The sequence below is a fragment of the Aquila chrysaetos genome, chromosome Z (assembly GCF_900496995.4).
Source record: "Aquila chrysaetos chrysaetos chromosome Z, bAquChr1.4, whole genome shotgun sequence".
Classification (NCBI taxonomy): domain Eukaryota; kingdom Metazoa; phylum Chordata; class Aves; order Accipitriformes; family Accipitridae; genus Aquila; species Aquila chrysaetos.
In genome coordinates this window covers 42,467,679-42,485,900 of record NC_044030.1, presented here as the reverse complement: position 1 = coordinate 42,485,900, position 18,222 = coordinate 42,467,679, and the positions used below count along the sequence as shown (strand labels likewise).

The 18,222-nt window shown below is 36.5% G+C and overlaps 1 protein-coding gene across 3 annotated transcripts in view; it reads right to left on the bottom strand.

Moving 5' to 3' along the window:
• Nucleotides 1-2,721: 2,721 nt before the first annotated feature.
• TUT7 (terminal uridylyl transferase 7) overlaps nt 2,722-18,222 on the bottom strand; it is a 40,725-nt gene continuing 25,224 nt past the window's right edge. For all 3 annotated transcript variants that reach the window (XM_030003540.1, XM_030003541.1, XM_030003542.2), the window contains 16 exons: nt 18,045-18,195; nt 17,292-17,378; nt 16,335-16,435; nt 15,762-15,819; nt 14,974-15,077; nt 13,889-13,978; nt 13,687-13,800; nt 13,502-13,579; nt 12,683-12,860; nt 11,913-11,960; nt 11,707-11,798; nt 11,109-11,224; nt 7,064-7,389; nt 5,100-5,176; nt 4,855-4,918; nt 2,722-3,736 (listed from right to left, as the gene is read on the bottom strand). In XM_030003540.1, the coding sequence (XP_029859400.1) occupies nt 3,669-3,736; nt 4,855-4,918; nt 5,100-5,176; nt 7,064-7,389; nt 11,109-11,224; nt 11,707-11,798; nt 11,913-11,960; nt 12,683-12,860; nt 13,502-13,579; nt 13,687-13,800; nt 13,889-13,978; nt 14,974-15,077; nt 15,762-15,819; nt 16,335-16,435; nt 17,292-17,378; nt 18,045-18,195 (1,752 nt within the window). In that variant the 3' untranslated portion in view covers nt 2,722-3,668. The remainder of the gene's footprint in view (nt 3,737-4,854; nt 4,919-5,099; nt 5,177-7,063; nt 7,390-11,108; nt 11,225-11,706; nt 11,799-11,912; nt 11,961-12,682; nt 12,861-13,501; nt 13,580-13,686; nt 13,801-13,888; nt 13,979-14,973; nt 15,078-15,761; nt 15,820-16,334; nt 16,436-17,291; nt 17,379-18,044; nt 18,196-18,222) is intronic.

The following is an 18,222-nucleotide window of genomic DNA, read 5'->3' as shown; positions in this document are numbered from 1 at the left end:
AACGCACCATCAGCCTGCAGCTGAAGTCAGTAACATGCCCGCTTGGAGGGGGGAAGCTTGCGTATGAATGGAACCAATACCTTCTTCATCATTCACAGTCTACCACGCAGGCACGAAGAGCTTTACCTCCCTGTACTTCCCTAGGATGCTTTCAGTCGTCACTCTTCAGTCACCTGTCTGCTGAGTGAATCTCAGCATGAAAGACTGAGCATGGGCTAGAACAGCAGCCTTTTTTGAAGGTGTTTTTTATCTTCAGCACATTACCAAAGGAAGATAAAAGCCAAAATCGGTATTAAAATCCAAATAATTCAAGTGAATAATAAGAAATATTGATAACTTCATCAGTATAGGGAAAAAAAAACCCCATTTTTCTTTGCTAGCAAGCTCCCGTTCTAAGCAGTTATTTCAGGCCCCCCAAAAGTTACTAGCAAAGATCATTTTTGATGACTTCTGCAGTTCTTACAAAAATGCAATGAGGTTTATAAAAGAAATCATTGTGTATTAAATACTTTTAAATTGAATTTGTAATGGATGAGAAACCAGTTTTAAATGTAGCTATGAAACAAATCTCACCAGAACAATTAAAGCGGGGGAGAGAGATGTATGGTAATCCAGTAGTTACAGAGCTGAGATTAAATTGCCTGTTTAACAACAGACAGTTAACTGTGCTGCATGCCTGAAAGATAATTTCATCCTCCTTTTTTCAGCATTGATAACTAAGTACTCATAGCACAAGATATTTTCCAACTTTGGAAACACGGACATCAAAAGCATGTGAAGTTCCTGTGAAATATGAGAATAGCACTTTATTAAAAAAAAAAAAGCAGCACAAATAAACAGTGCTACCAACTCAGTGTCCCTCCATATCATCAGAGGGACTAAGTGTACAGGTGGTTCAGAAGAGGTCTTTTAAATTATTAGTTTATTAGTATTTATTATTACATTTTATTAGTATGAATTTAGTAGTAAAGTTATTTTAGTTTATTACTACTACTTTTGATACTGTTCTTTTTCTAGAAACTTTTTGTTAATGCAGTGCACACTTTCATAGTTTTTCTTTGTATGTGGAAAGTCACTCCCTTGAGAATATACTCCCGTAAGGTAAGCAGGATCTTGGATATCAAGAATTATTATGAAGAACTTACTTACTTTTCTCCAATTTTGATTTTCAATCCATTTCATAAATTTTACAACAACTTAAATCGAGCACATATGTGTGCCTCCTCAACTGTGTTTATTCTGTCACAGATCATTCTGTAAGTTATGACTGTGCTCTTTAACTACTCTTTAAGCAAACAAAGGATTTGTTAGTTACTGGTTTAATGCTTGCAATATATAACCCAAGTTTGAGAGGGTTTATTTTAGGGCCATGTTGTGGTTTAACCCAGCAGGCAGCTAAACACCACACAGCCACTCGCTCACTCCCCCTGCAGTGGAATGGGGGAGAGAATTAGAAAAAAGGTAAAACTCGTGGGTTGAGATAAAGACAGTTTAATAGGACAGAAAAGGAAGGGAAAATAATAATAATGATAAAAGCATATACAAAACAAGTGATGCACAATGCAATTGCAGCATGCCAATACGCGGCCAGTCCCCAAGCAGCAGGCTGCTACCCGCCCCAGCTCTCCCCCTGCCAACCGCCCCCAGTTTTATTGTTCAGAATCCCTTTGGCCACTTTGGGTCAGCTGCCCTGGCTGTGTCCCCTCCCAACTTCTTGTATCCCTACAGCCTCCTTGCTGGCTGGGTAGCATGACAAGCTGAGAAGTCCTTGACTTAGTGTAAGCACTGCTCAGCAACAACTAAAACATCCGTGCGTTATCAACATTATTCTCACCCTAAATCCAAACCATAGCACTATACCAGCTACTAGGAAGAAAATTAACTCTATCCCAGTTGAAACCAGGACAGGCTATGAGATTACTAACTATATTAGAATGTGTAGTTGCATAAGGAAGCAGCAGCTTCAAAGTGATAAGACTGGTTGATCTGCAGAATGAGTTTTCATTCAGATGCAAGTTTAGAAATTTCACAGTTGAAAACTTCAGAGTTGAAAACTTCACTGCTAAAGTACCAAGTATCACAAACAGAAGAGGGCAAGTATGCATATATCTGGATTCTTTTTGTTCGTTTTAAACAGCTTCTATCTTTGAGATTATGCCATAGTCTCTTAGAGGCTTACACACTTCATTCCCATCAGCAAAACTGAAAGTAACTCTGAATAGAGGGCTAAATAAGGCATACAGAAGGCATGTCAGCCTTTTTTGCGGGGGGGGGGGGGGGGGGGAGGAACGGGCGGAATATAAATGAAAAACTACAAGAATGACCTTATTTTTGAGGGGAAAACTGACAATTTCATATGATGAAATATGCTATAGAAGACAAAAAGACAAAGTTGGAATTATTTTTTGTTTGTTGCTAGCTAATATTTTGCTTGAAAATATGTTGAGGAAAGAAAAGAAATTATTTGTGAAAGTTGCACATCTAAGAGTTTACAGATAGGTGGCTATAGATGGATGAAAACAAAAACAGGAACTAGGATCCCAGTTCCCTAAGACCACTTTGGTAAATCTAGCTTTCAACTTTAATAAAAATAGATTGGTAAGGAAAAAAATTAAACATGACATTTCTAAAACCAGATAATTCTAATAAGTTATCATTAATTCTACATTTAAGTCAGGAATACTGAAAACTACAATCTAAGAAGAAATACAGAAACTTAAGTCTGTTTTTTTTTTTTTTTAAATTTATTTCAAAGTCATAAATAACAGTGGTTTCAATTTTACCATGTAACTAATTCTTTCCTGAACAAGATAAGACGGTACATTACCAGCTCTGGAAGGACTTCAAGTAAAGCTTAAGTTCATACTACTAATTAAATTCTTGGCTGGTACAAGGATCCCCTTCACATTTTATGAAAATGAACGTGTGTTTTCCCCGGTTGCCAAATATAATACCTCTATTCTTTAAAGCATTTTTGTCTGTATCCCCAAGGCCTTGAAAAAGATTCTTAGCAGCATCAAACAGGACTGACCTGTTTCTTAGTCTTTCTTTCTTCTTGTACACAAGCACAGCAGCAAATGAACTCCCATAAAATCACAGAACAGAAACAAACCCAAGAAATCTCAATGGCACTGCTTGACCAGAGATTGTTTTATGTATGTTTACTGGTGTCTACGTTTTCAGTTCTCTACAGGAAAAAAAAAAAAAATGTAGCAGTCTACAAACATTTCAAACACTTTTACACAAGGATTCAGTAAACAATCAACATTAATAAATATTATTTGCTCCTTCAAAAAATCAGTTTTTGAAGAAAATATAATGTATTTGGCTTGCACACAATTTTAGTGCATTTTAAAATAGTCGGGTGGAGCGAAAAAACCTTGAAAACGGTCCATTTTTAGTACCTGCCCTTTTGTATATGATTTACCTAGTAAACAAAAAACTTATGGCTTTCTATTAAAATGCTCAAACAATCTATTTAAGAGCAGGGGTCTGTATTAAAATCCACAGTTGCTTGTACTAGCAATCTAATATAACACCCATATTTCATTAAACTTAAGTTGAAGGTTGTCTGTGCTGCTGTCCTGTGAATCCAGATGCTTTAGCCAAAGAAAATTTTTTAAATGAATGAAGGGCCTGTATTGCAATTCAACAGTGCTTAATATCCCTCATGATTCTTGTTGGGTCCTCTTCTGTGAGGCTTTTCCCTGAGTCATGTATTTATTGGAAAGGCTGCCTAAGATTGGGAGGAAGAAAGCATCACACTTTAAAAGGTTTAAAAAAACCCCAAAGACAAGACATAAAACAACTGACACAGACAGGAGAAGATTACTGTTAAGTCAAACTATAATGAAAGCACACACAGATCAACTTTAGATCATTACCTGCTGGAGGACAGTAGGAAATATTAAAATACAAAATTGAAAACTAGCATTTTTTTCAACTAAACACCTAATGACAAATTTTGTGTTTAAAATCCCCAAACTTAGATTTGAAAAAGCCTTGCAGTGAAAACAGAAAATACTGTGTCTTCCCAACAAAAATGAGAATTTAATTTTAGATACTTAGTTGCAGTTTAGTTTTCCAAAGTTTGTAAAGACTATTTAGGTCCCCCTTCAGGTGCCTCAGAAGAGATTTACATATTGTATTGAAAAAACCCAAGCTGCTAAAACTTTTGCAGAGTTGCACCAGAAACTCAAAGTAATTAAAAAAGAGCTGTTGCTTTCAAAATCTTCATTGTACATGTTAATAAGTATGCGAAATTACTGTAAGGAAGCTGCATTTGTAACCATATATCTAGCAAAACATCTGCTGATCCAGAGAGAGTACATAAAGGCCTTTGTATTATCATCTGACTGCTACCTGTAAGTGTAATTTTAACTTCCTTGCATTTTGGCAGCTCAGACCAAGGATGTGCTTTGATAGTCTCTCCTAAGTTAGTTGATAATGTGGAATTCTAGACAATTACTCTGAGAAAGCCTCACAAGAAAGCGCTCCACATGTCATCCCTGAAGAAACACAGAACCCCACCCATGTATGCTGACACAGGAGAGAAGAGAGAGATTGACAAAACCCCACCATATCCTTCTGCAAAATAAATCTACCAGAGTTAAAGAAAAAAGGCACAACTGACATGCCCAAGTTTTGCTTCCAGAACAAAACGGAAAAATTGCACACTTTTCAAGTTAAAAAAAAAAAAAGTGGCTTCACTTCAGAATTATCTAGCAACCTGTCCAGACTGCTGCTGTGGTCAGCAAATTAGGCAGAGTTCCCATAAGGACTGATGGAGAAAGCAAGTTAAAAATACATGCTTTTACACAGAACTTCTGAATTGAAATGAGGATATATACCAACCTGACTGGGGACTCAAAAATACTTTTCCTTTTTGTTTCTTTTTTTCTTCCTGTATAAGTAGTCCCTATAAACAACACATATGCATTGATGAACCAACAAAATTGGATTATGTCATTCCACAAAAAAAAAAAAAAAAAAAAAGGCCCTCCCTGAAAGCTTAAGTAAAGCTATTTTTAGTTACTTTATATGGACTTGAGAACATTTAAAGAGAAAAAGATCAAAGAAAAGGGACACTTGGTATTTACCTGATTTAATCTACCAGCATGTTTGGCAGCAGTGGGTACAGAAGGGGATCCACACAACACTTCTGGTCTTGAACCACCTGGAAAGGTCATAATATAACAAAGATTTGCTAATTTGAAACTAGTTCCCATTTCAGGTATCATAAGATATAAAAATAAGAAAATATTTGCAATCTATCTTCATAGTACATAGAAGATAGGACATTGTTATTTTCCTCGATTTTGTAATGTGGAAAACTGGCACAATGTGGTGAAATGCATCTATAGTTAAGCATCTAAGTTAGGAACCTACAATAAATTAAGCTCTGTATTCTCCTCCAGAATCAGAGGGAGACATGGAACTTCAAAGAATGAATGGTGATATGGTGGTAAGTGAATTGTCCATAGTCTTACAAAATGTAGCACAGCAAAGAACAAAGTCTGATCTCTTAGCTCCAGTTGTTCATAGTCCTCTATTCAACTAGAGAGAATACTTAAGGGACTAAGCAAGCAAAAAAAGCCCAAACTACAGCAATTCTCTTCAAATTCAAATACAGTAATTCCCAAACTACAGATAACAGATTAAAACCCCTACTCTAGAATTTATGATTTTAGATATATGTACTGTACAGTCTCAGTGTAGTTCTCATATGATAAATGTTATAAAATACAACAATGTCACTGATGACAAAACAGTCAGGCATACTCCCCTTTACCTTAGCAAACTCAGTATCATGGCAAATGGAATGGTAGAAAGAAATGCTCAATGAGACAAGGTCAAAGATAATGAAACTCAAAAGTCAAATTTAGACTTGACATACACCTTCAAAAGGTCAGAAGCTGAACATAATGTGGCTTCGATTTTTAAACATCGTTTCTTTCCACCCAACACTTCGAGTGGTCTATTGAACTAAGAACACTTCTCAATACCTTTAAAGTTCTGAATATATTTGCACCATTTTCCTCCCACTTCCAGTACCTGCTTAGCACAGTCTTATGCCCCCTTCCACCAATTACATCTGATTAAGATGAATGACAGAATGTTTTTTTGCTAGTAGAGAAGAGCTGGTTTGAAGTTATTTTTATACAAAGGATTCCTATTTGTCACTTTAAGAGGTCAAGTCATGAGTAATCTGTAGAGCAAATTTTTCTAGCATGAATTTAAATGCTCCTAGGTTTACCTACAGGGGAAAAAATAATACTGAATTCCTTTGGAAGCTAACTAAAAGTACCATTCACTGTCTTAAGGAGTCTCAGTTTTATCTTAGAGTGATTTTCCTTTACAACACAGATTATGAGAGAGCTGTATTCTCTGAAGGATGACTTAAATACTGCTAAGTAAGTATTTCATTATTTCATTCAGGTCTGTCAGTCAGGATCTGGATTTGGGGGCATTTTTGTAATTTGGTTTTTTTTTTGTTTTTTGGGGTTTTTTTTAAGTCAAAATTGCAAACTGACTCCATGAAAAATAAGACAGATTGCAGTACCCCTCCAACTGCTGAGTTGGCAGGAACATTCTTTATTGTACTTCATTCTCAATATTCTATCTGAGCAATCTGCACACTTTCATAATGACTTTAGGGTCTTCTGGAATAATTCTGGTTTAGATGATGTGAAGAGCTATAACGCTAGCTTTTGTTGCAATTATAATGTAGTGAAAAGAGAAGCTGTAATCTGAGATGTTAGCAAACTCTTACATAGTGAGGACAATGGAAGCAATTTCAACATTCAACTCATACCCCTTCTACTACCTGCTCAGAGAAACCATGTCAAATCTCTTGGGATACAGCAAAGTTCTGAAAGGATGAAGGGATGAGGATGAAGGGAAAACTGACTAAATGTGACTACATTTAAAAAAAAAAAAAAAAAAAAGATAGCATTTACATGATGCCATTCAGTGCAAAAACCTTACCCATTAGTCAACCTTTTTAAAAACACCAAAAAACATAAGCTCTGTTTAAAACTACTCAGCTTGATCAGTTTCATACCTGTAGCTCCTTTATACTGTGGGCATTCCTTTTTAATATGACCTTCTCTTCCACAGATAAAACAACGTTTCTCTCTTACATCCCTGTCTTCCAGGCGCTTCCACTTCTCTGCTGATTGCCTGGGAGTCTTTTCTCTTCCAGTTTCCACAACTGCCCTTGCTAGTTTCCTCTTCTGAGGTGTACATAGATACAACTTTCCCTCCTTGATTGAGCTCTCCTTTTCTGTTGTTTTAGTCTGAGTTTCTTTCTCCTCTTTGCTTCTTTTCTCCTTGCTTTCTGTGTACCTCTGGTTTTTGATATCTTCATAATCACGATGCCGTCTTAGTCTGCAGGAGCAAAAAAATGCTGCAGAGTTCGTAGGCCTTACATACATAAAGCAAAAAAACCCAAACCAAAACCAAGTGCTGTCTACAGACAATAGATATATTTAATGTATTCTTCAGTGGGTTAAATAAAGTGAATTGATGTACCTGTCCCTTTGACTCTCCTACCAAAAAGAGGGCTACACAGATGCAACATGTTTAATAATTTAACTTTACAATTAGATTACAATACAGCCCTAAATTCTAATAATTATATCTCAGAAAATATAAACACAACAGAAAATCTGCGTGCTAGATTTGCAAAGACAGTGGAAGAAAAGAAACACCAAGCAAAATGCTAACAAAGTATAAAAAATAGGGCTATTAGTTCTGGTTTTTTTTCTACTTGTACAATTCAATCAGAACTCACTCCCTTCTTTCTGGAACTGTGTATATTCACAGTATCTCTAAAATTATCTTCTACTGGGAGAAGCATCTAACATTCTACGTGACTTAAAGATCTAGCAGTGGGGAAACAGCTACCACTGCTGGACTGGTTTTATCTAACTTCTCTATACATGGCCTAGAGCAGGAAACATCAGTGAAACCTCCAAGTCTGAAGATGGTAACTAGGCTCCTTTGGTCAGTCAGATGCAGTGCTAATGGCAAGCAACTTGAAAATACCTCACAAAACAATGAATGGGCAAAAGAATGGCAGATGAGCTTCAAGGTAAGCTTCCCTTTTTTTTTCAAAAAGGGAAAAAAGGAAGACTGGGAACTACAGGCCGGTCAGTCTCACCTCTGCCTGGCAAGATCATGGAACAGATCCTCCCGGAAACTGTGCTAAGGCACATGGAAAACAGAGGTGATTGGTGAAAGCCAATATGGCTTCACTAAGCACAAATCATGCCTGACAAATTTGGTGGCCTTCAGCGATGGGATTACAGCATTGGTGGATAAGAGAAGAGCAACTGACATCATCGACCTGGACTTGTGCAAAGCATTTGATACTGTCCTGCACAACATCCCTGTCTTTAAAATGGAGAGACATGGATTTGACAGGTGGACCACTCAGTCGATAAGGAGTTGGCTGGATGGTCACACTCAGAGACTTGCCGTCAACAGCTTGATTTCCATGTAGAGACCAGTGATGAGTGGTGTCCCTCAGGGGTCCATACTGGAACGAGTATTATTTAAGATCTTTGTTGGGGACATGGACAGTGGGATTGAGTGCACCTTCAGCAAGTCTGCAGATGACACCAAGTTGAGTGGTGTGGCTGATACTCTAAAGGAAGGGATGCCATCCAGAGGAACCTTGACAGGCTAGGGAGGTGGGCCTGTGTGAACTTTATGAACTCCATGAAGTTCAACAAGGCCAAGTGCAAGATCCTGCAACCAGGTTGGGACAAATCTCAAACATGGATAGAGGCTGGGCAATGAGTGGATTGAGAGCAGCCCTGTGGAGAAGGACTTGGGGGTACTGGTGGATGAAAAACTCAGTATGAGCCAGCAATGTGCGCTCCCAGCCCAGAAAGCCAACCGTATCCTGGCCTGCATCAAAAGAAGGGAGCTGATTCTGCCCATCTACTCCACTCTCATGAGACCCCACCTGGAGTACTGCGTTCAGTTCTGGAGCCCTCAGGACAAGAAAGACATGGACCTGCTGGAGCGGGTCCAGAGGAGAGCCACAAAAATGGTCAGAGGGCTGGAACACCTCTCCTATGAGGAAAGGCTGAGAGTGTTGGGGTTGTTTAGTTTGGAGGAGAGAAGGCTCCAGGGAGACGTTATAGCAGCCCTCCAGTACTTAAAGGGGGCTTACAGGAAAGATCGGAGGGACTTTTTATGGGGAAGTGTAATAATAGGATGGATAAAACACTAAGAACAGGACAGAAGACATCATTTTTTTGCTACATAAAACAATGACGTACCTACATCTGAGTACTGCATGTTGGTCTGGTCTCAATATTTTAAGAAGGAAGTAGTAGAGTTAGAGAAGGTACAGAGAAAGGCAGCTAAAATGATTAGGAGTGCAAGTGCTTAAGGAAGAGATACTAAAAAGGCCAAGACTCTCCAAGCTGCAGAGAAGCTAGAGGGTGAACACAATCATGGCTTACAAACTCATCAAGGGGGTATCGTTGTTAACTAAATCCCACATGGCTACATCTATGGAATGCTTATGAAACTAAAATGAGATTGGCTTTAAAGAGATGAAAGAAAGTACTACTTTACGCATCAGTTAGCATACTTATGGAACTGGTTGCCATAGAAGACTGTTAAGGAAAACAGAAGAATCAGGTTCAGAAAAAAACCAACTGAACAAAAAGGACAAAATCATAAACAACTCCAGTCCACAAATAAGTACTGCCAAAGCAGGGCAGGTGTGTGCTCTAACATCTCTTACACAGCAACTGCAGATGCTGGGGCAATGCATGAGAAGAGATTACAGAAAACAGCCAACTAGTGTGCCCTCCATAGACAGCATCTCCTATTGCAATGGCTGGACAAAGGACTCAAAGGTATCAGCGGTTTTATCCCATAAGGCATTTATGTTCTTAGATGCCAAATCCTACTGACTTTCGCTCTAATGTTGTATAGAACATAGCTGAGTATGTGTAGTGAACTGGGGTTTCACTCCAAAATGCAAAATTAAAAATCCATTGCAACTGAGACAGCAGTTTAGACTGAATACATTTTCACAACACCTTCAGCATTCTTTATTTTAAACTACCACCAGCTACTGTACTTGCATTTGCTGAAGTTGAATAAATTCCCAGATTAACAGTCTGAACAATATACGTTCACAATTCTCTATTGTGTAGCAGAAAGGCTACTTCATCCAATCCGATGTAAGCAGCTTTTTAGCTACTTACATAAAAGTGCAGGTCATTTTTATTTACAGCTTTTAACACAGACAGACTCCATTCACCTTACAAGTGAGCACAAAGGCTTTCAAGATTTTGTCCCCTTGAAGTTTATTTGCTGATTTTCACTATTTTATAGACATGAAGTCTTTAAAGAGCTTTGTCTTAACTAGGGAAAAAAATCAATGGATCAGCTTTAAGTTTAGATGGTTTGTTATATGAAGAGCAGGAAGATCAGTTTAGCATTCATTTGTTACAAGAAGACAGTTGCTGAATTTTGGACATCTCGTTACTCAGGATCAGGAAACCTTGTCTTGCATGTAAAACGGGACGTTGTTCTCATGTGTGTGTGCTTAAGAAAAAGAATGCCGTCACATTCTTGTCTTGCTTTTTGACATGAATTGCACGATTCTGTGAACATGACAAAAACGTGTCTTGCTGGGAAGCAGCAGGATTCTAGAAGTAGAAGCTATTAAATGAGAATATGTAAAATGCTTTCATGAGGGCTTCTCACAGCACACAGCTATTCAGCTCTGCATTTAGAATCTCTTTGACTGCTGCTCTTCTATATAATGAAGTGCAGAGTCAGCATTACTACCTTAAAGTTAAGTAGATTTGCAGCCTTCTGTGAAAAGGCTGTTTTTCTGTTAAAAAACTCTACAGATGATGCTGGCAAAAGTTAAGTAGTGACTCCACATAGACCAAAAATTTAAAAACCAACACTATCCACCACTGCCAAAACTGGTACTGATACATTTTCATTTCAACAGTAAAGGAAATAATCTGCAGCATGTACAAGTTTTGCTTTAGGACTACTATCCTAATCTTTCTTCTAAACAAACCTAAGGAAAAGTTCCACACAGATGCCAAAACTATACTCACTTTCTTCTCATGGGACAATCTTTCATGAAATGGCCAATTTTACCACAAGTTCTGCAGCATCTATCATTTGGTGCCAATTCTCCTTCTGTTAGTACCTCTGGATCAAAAAAGTACTCCTGAAGAAGAAATCGTGCATTTAAAATGAAAATCCATATACTTGGGAAACAAGACAGATAAGCAAGTGTTAAACAGCGGTAAGAGTTACAGAGAAGAATAAACCTGGTGTGTGTAGCTGAACTCCTGAAAGACCTGATGAGATTAACTGGCCACTGGCCTGTTCTTTACAGACAGCCTGCTGACCATCAGGTCTGCAAGCTCTTTTTTAAAACTGCAAGTTTTAAGAAATGGTAAGCTGGTTTTTATATGGATTAAAATACGTAAGCCTGAATGAAGCTCTGACTTGATTAGTATTCTGCATGCCAACACATTTTACATGCAAACAACACAAAACCAGTACTCAGTAATAACGCCCATAAAGATTTTTAGAGTACCGTTGAAATTTAAGAAAGAAGAGCTTCAAGAGAGTGTAACCATACTCCTGCAAGTGGTAAGTTACACACCCAAGAACATGCACATACTGCTTTTAGAAGCAACTTACCATTTTTGATGGATATTCTTTAGGAAATATTTTTATAGGGGTACCAAATACCCTTCTGCCATTGATAAAAGCCTTCATTATAAAATTTGTCACTGGGAAAGAAAGAAAAAAAGAGAAATCATCAACCAAACATCGAACAAGCCAGTAAAATAAGATCCAAGACAAGATCTTCACTTTGTACCCAAATTTGTTAACAGGAGACTTACTTTTTCTTGACAATCCAGCTCCAAGATTATGGTTCAAATCAAAGGGGTCTGTACAAAAAGCATTACAGGCATTACTCAACTCCAGGGCAAGATCAGCAATGTATACATACAAATGAACAACCCAAGGCAGCTATTCCCGATACAGAATGAATATACTGAAATTGAACTGTTTGCAAATTTATTGAAAAGAAATTAACTCCTTGGACAAAGGACCACAGCTCTTCAGCTCTGAACTGACTGAAGTATTGTAAAAGAATAATTGAATGTGCAGCCAAGAAAGTAGAAAGCCTTTCCATGAAAGTCATACGGGCCAGAAAGTGGTTTAGGGAACATTTCCCAAATGTGTCGCTGCATTTTCTTCACAGAGACCATGGTATTACTTAACAGTATAATCATACACAGGGTTAAATCAGTCATGTAAATACGGACTCAGCTAAACTTAGTGTTTGTGAGAAAACCTCAGTTGCATTACAGCTAATTTCTTTTCCAAAGGATTTGGTTAAATCTTTTTTTCTCTGAGTTATTGTAATCATGAAAAGTATGAAGTCTGCTTTGCAGCTTCTTTTCAGTAGAGATTAAAAAAAACCCCAAACCTAAAAATAATTTTTAGCACTACTGGAACTCAATGGGAATTTTGCAATGATTTCAAACTATGAGCAAATAACAACCTATAATCTAGTAATAGAAAAATAAGCCTTGTGGAAAGACCAAATTTTTCATGTGGGCATTAAAGAAATTCCACATATTCATGTACTTCATGTGATTTTTACCTTCAATTACAATGTATTTGGAGGTCCACTGCTTCTTGAAAGTTGTAAGCAGATTTTTTCTCCTAATGCAGATGACATGCTCTTTAAAATCAAATTCTTCTGTGTAAAAACGGAGAAGTCCCAGCCACAGTTGCCCAATAGATTCAGTGTTTTTGCCACAGTCTGGCCAAACAACTGACTGAAAATGACAGAAATATTTTTACTTCCAGTAATTACATTAAGCAGAATAATTTTCTTAACCAATGTAAGTCTTATTTTGTAAAGAAACACAATTGAATTACACCAGATACTTCCCTCCCTTTCATAATTGGTATTAATAACCCAATATTGATTTTAAAATGGTGTATTTTTAAAAATATTAACAACAAAAGTGGAGAATTAATAAAACTTCTAACATTAGGTTTTGTCTATTATAAAAAAGAATTTATTAATTCACTTCATGTGCCTATTTGACAAAAAATTACTCAACAGGATTAACCAGTTATGACTAGATATGCAGCGGGTATTTGTAGGAGTTATCTCCACCCAGTAATGTGACACACAGAGCAATTAATCATCATTAACACCTCAAAATAATCTTTTAATCTATTTTTTCAGATTTTGCAATTATGTTTTTTCCACGGATGAATTACAACCAACCATACTGTAAAAGCTTTACAGCATGGGATTGGGATTTTCAAAGCAATAGCTACTCTACTTCCATTTCTGTATTCAACCACCATATTTGAGGACAATGTTTCTTAAAAGGAATTCTTTTTCATTTGCAAAGCTACAAAGCTACAATGGTAACACCATTTCAAATTAACCTGATTTACTCACCAACTCCTCTATCTTATCAAAGAAATAAACGTTCCAGCCATCAACTAAAATTTCAGGCTTTTTTGGTTCTTTGTAGATCTGAAAACATAATATTAAAATAATTAGAAAAGCCCTTCACATTCAGCAGTGACATCTACTGGTCAATACTGTGTACAGGTACTCATTTCTTTCTTGATATACTGTACCTCTTGAAGAACAGGGATGACAGGTGGATTTCGCTGTTGAAGAAAATAAAGCACCATAAGAGTATATGCATAAGAAGAAAGGCTACCTCGAGATGCATCTCCAATGTCACATATCTAGAAAAAGAAACATGATTTGTATCTTTTATGGTTATCGTCTCTTGCTGGAGCACTTGTGCTTCTAGAACGTCTGAAATACACTTACCTTAGTAAAGACTTTCATTGTGTAACACAGATATTTTACTCTAGGATCAATGGCTGCATATGCTGACAGGAGTCTTGTGTTATGCAAGGCCTATAAAAATAGGAAAGTCATATAGAAAATACAGGAGCTCTGAATAAATGAAGGAATAAGCTGAAGCCATGAAAACCAAAAACTCTTTAAGTTGTGTGCTCAAGAAATGCAGATGTGAAGCCCTGCACAGTAGAATGTATATTGACAAAGGAAGCATTCAACAATGAGGTTATCACCTGCTCTGTTAAAAAGCTGATCAACATCCTTAATCTGCACAGAAGTGGTACAGAGCAGCATTCACAGAACAGTACTTCAGAAAGGGAAGCATTAATCTACTACTGCATTTTCAAAATACTTCATAGAAGGTAAGTTCTTGAACTAAGAGATTTCAGCCCAGAAATTCAAAGCTATCAGCTGACCCATATGGATGCATAACTTCAAGAAGAAAACTTTCAGACTTACTTAGTGGTTGAGGTATCTTCCTCCAGACTCCCTTTGAGCTCATAAAAACTTTAGAAAGTTTAATACTTGACTCTAAAACTTACTTTCCTTTGACGTTTCAAGGAACTGGCTTTTGAAGTTCAGAGACACTGAAAACAACCCCAAAATTTGTCTTTGAAGTATTTGGCCAAGAACTTGTGTTTTTTTGTAAGTTCTAACACATGTTCCAGTTCAGGCAAGCTGGGTTCAAAATCACTATTCCAGGTCTCAAGGCTAAGCAAGAGCCATGACAGAAAGTGGAGAGTAGGAAAGCTGAATCTTTCTCATTTACAGAAAGACTTAAATACCTAAACCACTATTTCTTACTATTACTGAAGAACTAATATATTTTCTCAGGGAAGTGACAACTCTAAAGTCGCAACTATGCGACTGACTTCAGTCATAGTCAAACAAACAAAAAAAAAGGTTCGGAAATCTAAAACTGCAATAGGTAATTGGCAACAGTTGATTATTGAACCTCAAGAAAACAATCACTTCAATCTCAAGAAGCAGACCCACACTTTTCTGTTAAAAAAAAAACAAACAAACAAAAAAAAAAAAGGAGATCACCTTACCAGAGTATTATATAAACTGATGTCTACTTCAAGACCACTTCTGACATGGAAAAATTTGACAATTGGGACTTTAGCAGTTGTTATAGGCAAGACATTTCTTAAACCTAGGACGAAATGTTTAATTACTGAATGACTGCAATACAGTCGTAACAGTATCAAATGCTCTAAATAACTCCAAACTGTAGTAAAAAGGCTAGGCTACAAAATAAAATCTTTGTTGATATCAAAATTGTATTTCAGTTATATTTTAATATTGATATTAGACATTTGTCAAAGATGATGAATCTGCCAAGTATAATATATACAAATATACATTTAGCCCCCCATAAAACAAAGATCAGTCTAAATGTTATAGAAAACTAAGCCTATGAGATCATTGATAATTCACTCCATTTATATTAAATTCATGTGAGATACACCAAAACAAGCACTATAAATAGAAAAAAACAATTCCATTGGACACTTGTATCAGCCTACCTTTTACTATTAACTTACTAGGCACTGAACATACAAATACAACCTAACTACTAACTTGAAGCCTCAAGCTTTAACTTAAGGTTTGTTCATATGCATGTAGGTTATAAATATACCGTGAGTCCAATTCAGATGTGGTCCTGTAACATTATAACCTCATAGACCTACATATGCAAACAAAAATAAGTCCAAATATTCACAACATAACCTCACTCTTACTAACATTAAGCTCGTAGATACAGTTTTATAGTTCTCACTACAGCAACTGAACTCACATAAATGGAACCACTTATTTTAATTTTCAAGACAGTTACCTGACTCTTTCTTGAGAACTTTTGCTAAATCTTCAATGATTCTGATGCAATCAAGTCCCTAAGACATTAAGAAAAAGAAGTTGAAAGCTGTATCTGCTACAAGTATTTTAGGCAAACCTTTTATTACTTGCCATTAAGCTTAAAAACTGTATAAAACTGAGTTTCATATTTTACAGAATTATGTGAATATCAGAAATTGTTTCAAAATAGCACTTGTAAATCAACACTAGATAGTATCTTAACATAGGCTTTTAAAAAGTTTATACTAGGCATTAAAGAAGATTGATGTCCTTTTCCACTGTCTCCCATTCCTAGTCGTTCATGCTACAAAGCATGTTATTTATCTGCACAGGTAACACAAGAAGTAACAGTAGTGCAGAATTCAGAAGAAAACTGACTACTGAGAGTAGTTCTTAAACTCATGCCTAGACCCCCTAAAATAATCTGCCTTTGTGGCACCTATTTGTGTTTTCTTCTAATCTGAAAACCTTCTATTATTTTATAAATTTGTTACACTATATAAACAATATAACCATAGAATTTTGCATTTATTTTAAAAGGTTTTCAAACTACCTCAGCAGTTTCCAGCCCATCCATCGTCATACAGATATCAAGGTCACTTTGTTTGAAGCCAAAGCCATTTTTTGAGGAGCCAAACAAATTCAGCTTGGTTCCTGTAAGAGATGCAGTGGGTTATAACCACATATAGACACAGAATCTCAAATTGTATATAGCTTCAAACCAGCATGTCTTTTAATAAAGGCATGAAAACATTACTATCTCTCTATGGTACATCAAAACTTATTATCAACTTTGCTTATGAGGAAAGAATCTCTACTGTCATTGGTTCAAATGACCAGTCTGACAGATCCAGAAACAAGTTACTTTTTCCAATAATTAAATCAGCATGCAGGTCCAAGCTGAAATCTGATTGAAAAAATGTTAAGACTGCTCTCTACAGAGATTTTCAGGATAAGAGACATATCTGTCCACATACCAGGCTGCAGCCAAAAAATCTTTTGCTAATTTTAAAAGACTATGATTCAAAGTCCAGGTGTTACAGGTAAGAACTCCAGAAACAAACAAAAAAATTTAAATAGCTAGGGTCTGCAGATAGGTCAGATGTTCTGCCTGTATTTTAAAATATTACAAAACCCAGTAAGTTTCAGTAGGAAGGACTACAAAAAGCTTGTTGTTTGTAGGAGCAGATACAACAAGAATTCTGACTAATGAATAAGGCTAAAATAATGATTACAAAACTGTTCCACTACTGCTTTGATCATTTTCTCCTTAACTTGCCAATATTCCTTCCTACTAATGTGTTGTATATGTAAGTCGAAAAAGACTTAAACCAAAGCCTTAAAAGACTTAAACCAGAAATTAATGTAATGAAGTGCAGCAATGCTGAACAATACAGGTTAAATGTTCAAAACTAAAGTGTTTATTAGGCTGATAGGATATGTTTTCTTGGAAAACACTCAAATATGAACATATCAAAGTATAAACATAAAGCTAGAACTGCCTAATTACCTGGGAAATCCTGTCTAATGAAGTTTTCCAAGTTTTGTCTTATATGTTCCCGAGCCTGGTCCTCTACAACATTTGGAGCAAAATCATCTTAAAAAAAAACGACAACGATTAAGGCAAACTGATCTGTAGGAAGATTCAACAGCAAAGAGTCAATTGAAAAAAGTAAGGAGTTTACAGGGGGAGGGCGGGGACAGAAAAAGCAGAGGACAGAAGATTCACATGTGAAGGAAAGAAAGCAAAGATGAAGTAGAAGAGAAATACCTGTTCAAAGAAAAACATTAATTAGACAAATAATGCATTTTGTCTGGTCAGAAATGGCGAGAGAGAAAGGAGGAAAGTTGGGTCACTCTGAAAAGAACAAAAGTGGAGAAGTGTTACAAAACAGTATTTTGACTCCATTTTTTCTAGAACACTGAAGCCTTTGTTTAATAAAAACCACGAGTTAAGGAAGAGTAACAAAATTCAAAGTAGATAGAAATGTAAAAGCATCTGTCAAAAACCCCACCCTATAATCTGTAATTCAGGCAGCCAGTGTGTGAAAGATAAACATAAACATTTTGTATTTCTCTAGATACAAACTACTTAGTAGTCCTGTTAAAGCCCTTACAAATTTTAGAATTGTTATCTAAAAAGAGTTGGATGCAGTGTAGCAAATAAACTGGCCTCCTTTATAACACCATTAGCCTGTGGTTATTTTATTATTTTTGTAATTGTTTTTCTACCAAACAACAATATTCAAAGGAAAAAACTTACGGTAACATTGGACACAAACTTGATCTAGAATAACTGAAAATTTGGGTGTCAGTGCTGGCAGTGGGTCAAGCTCAATTTTCTTGAAGTCTTCTGGACAATCCCTCTTTAAATGACCTTCTCGTTTGCACAAGCTACATACCACTGTAGGAGACTGCATGAACAGAAAGCAAGAATGGTT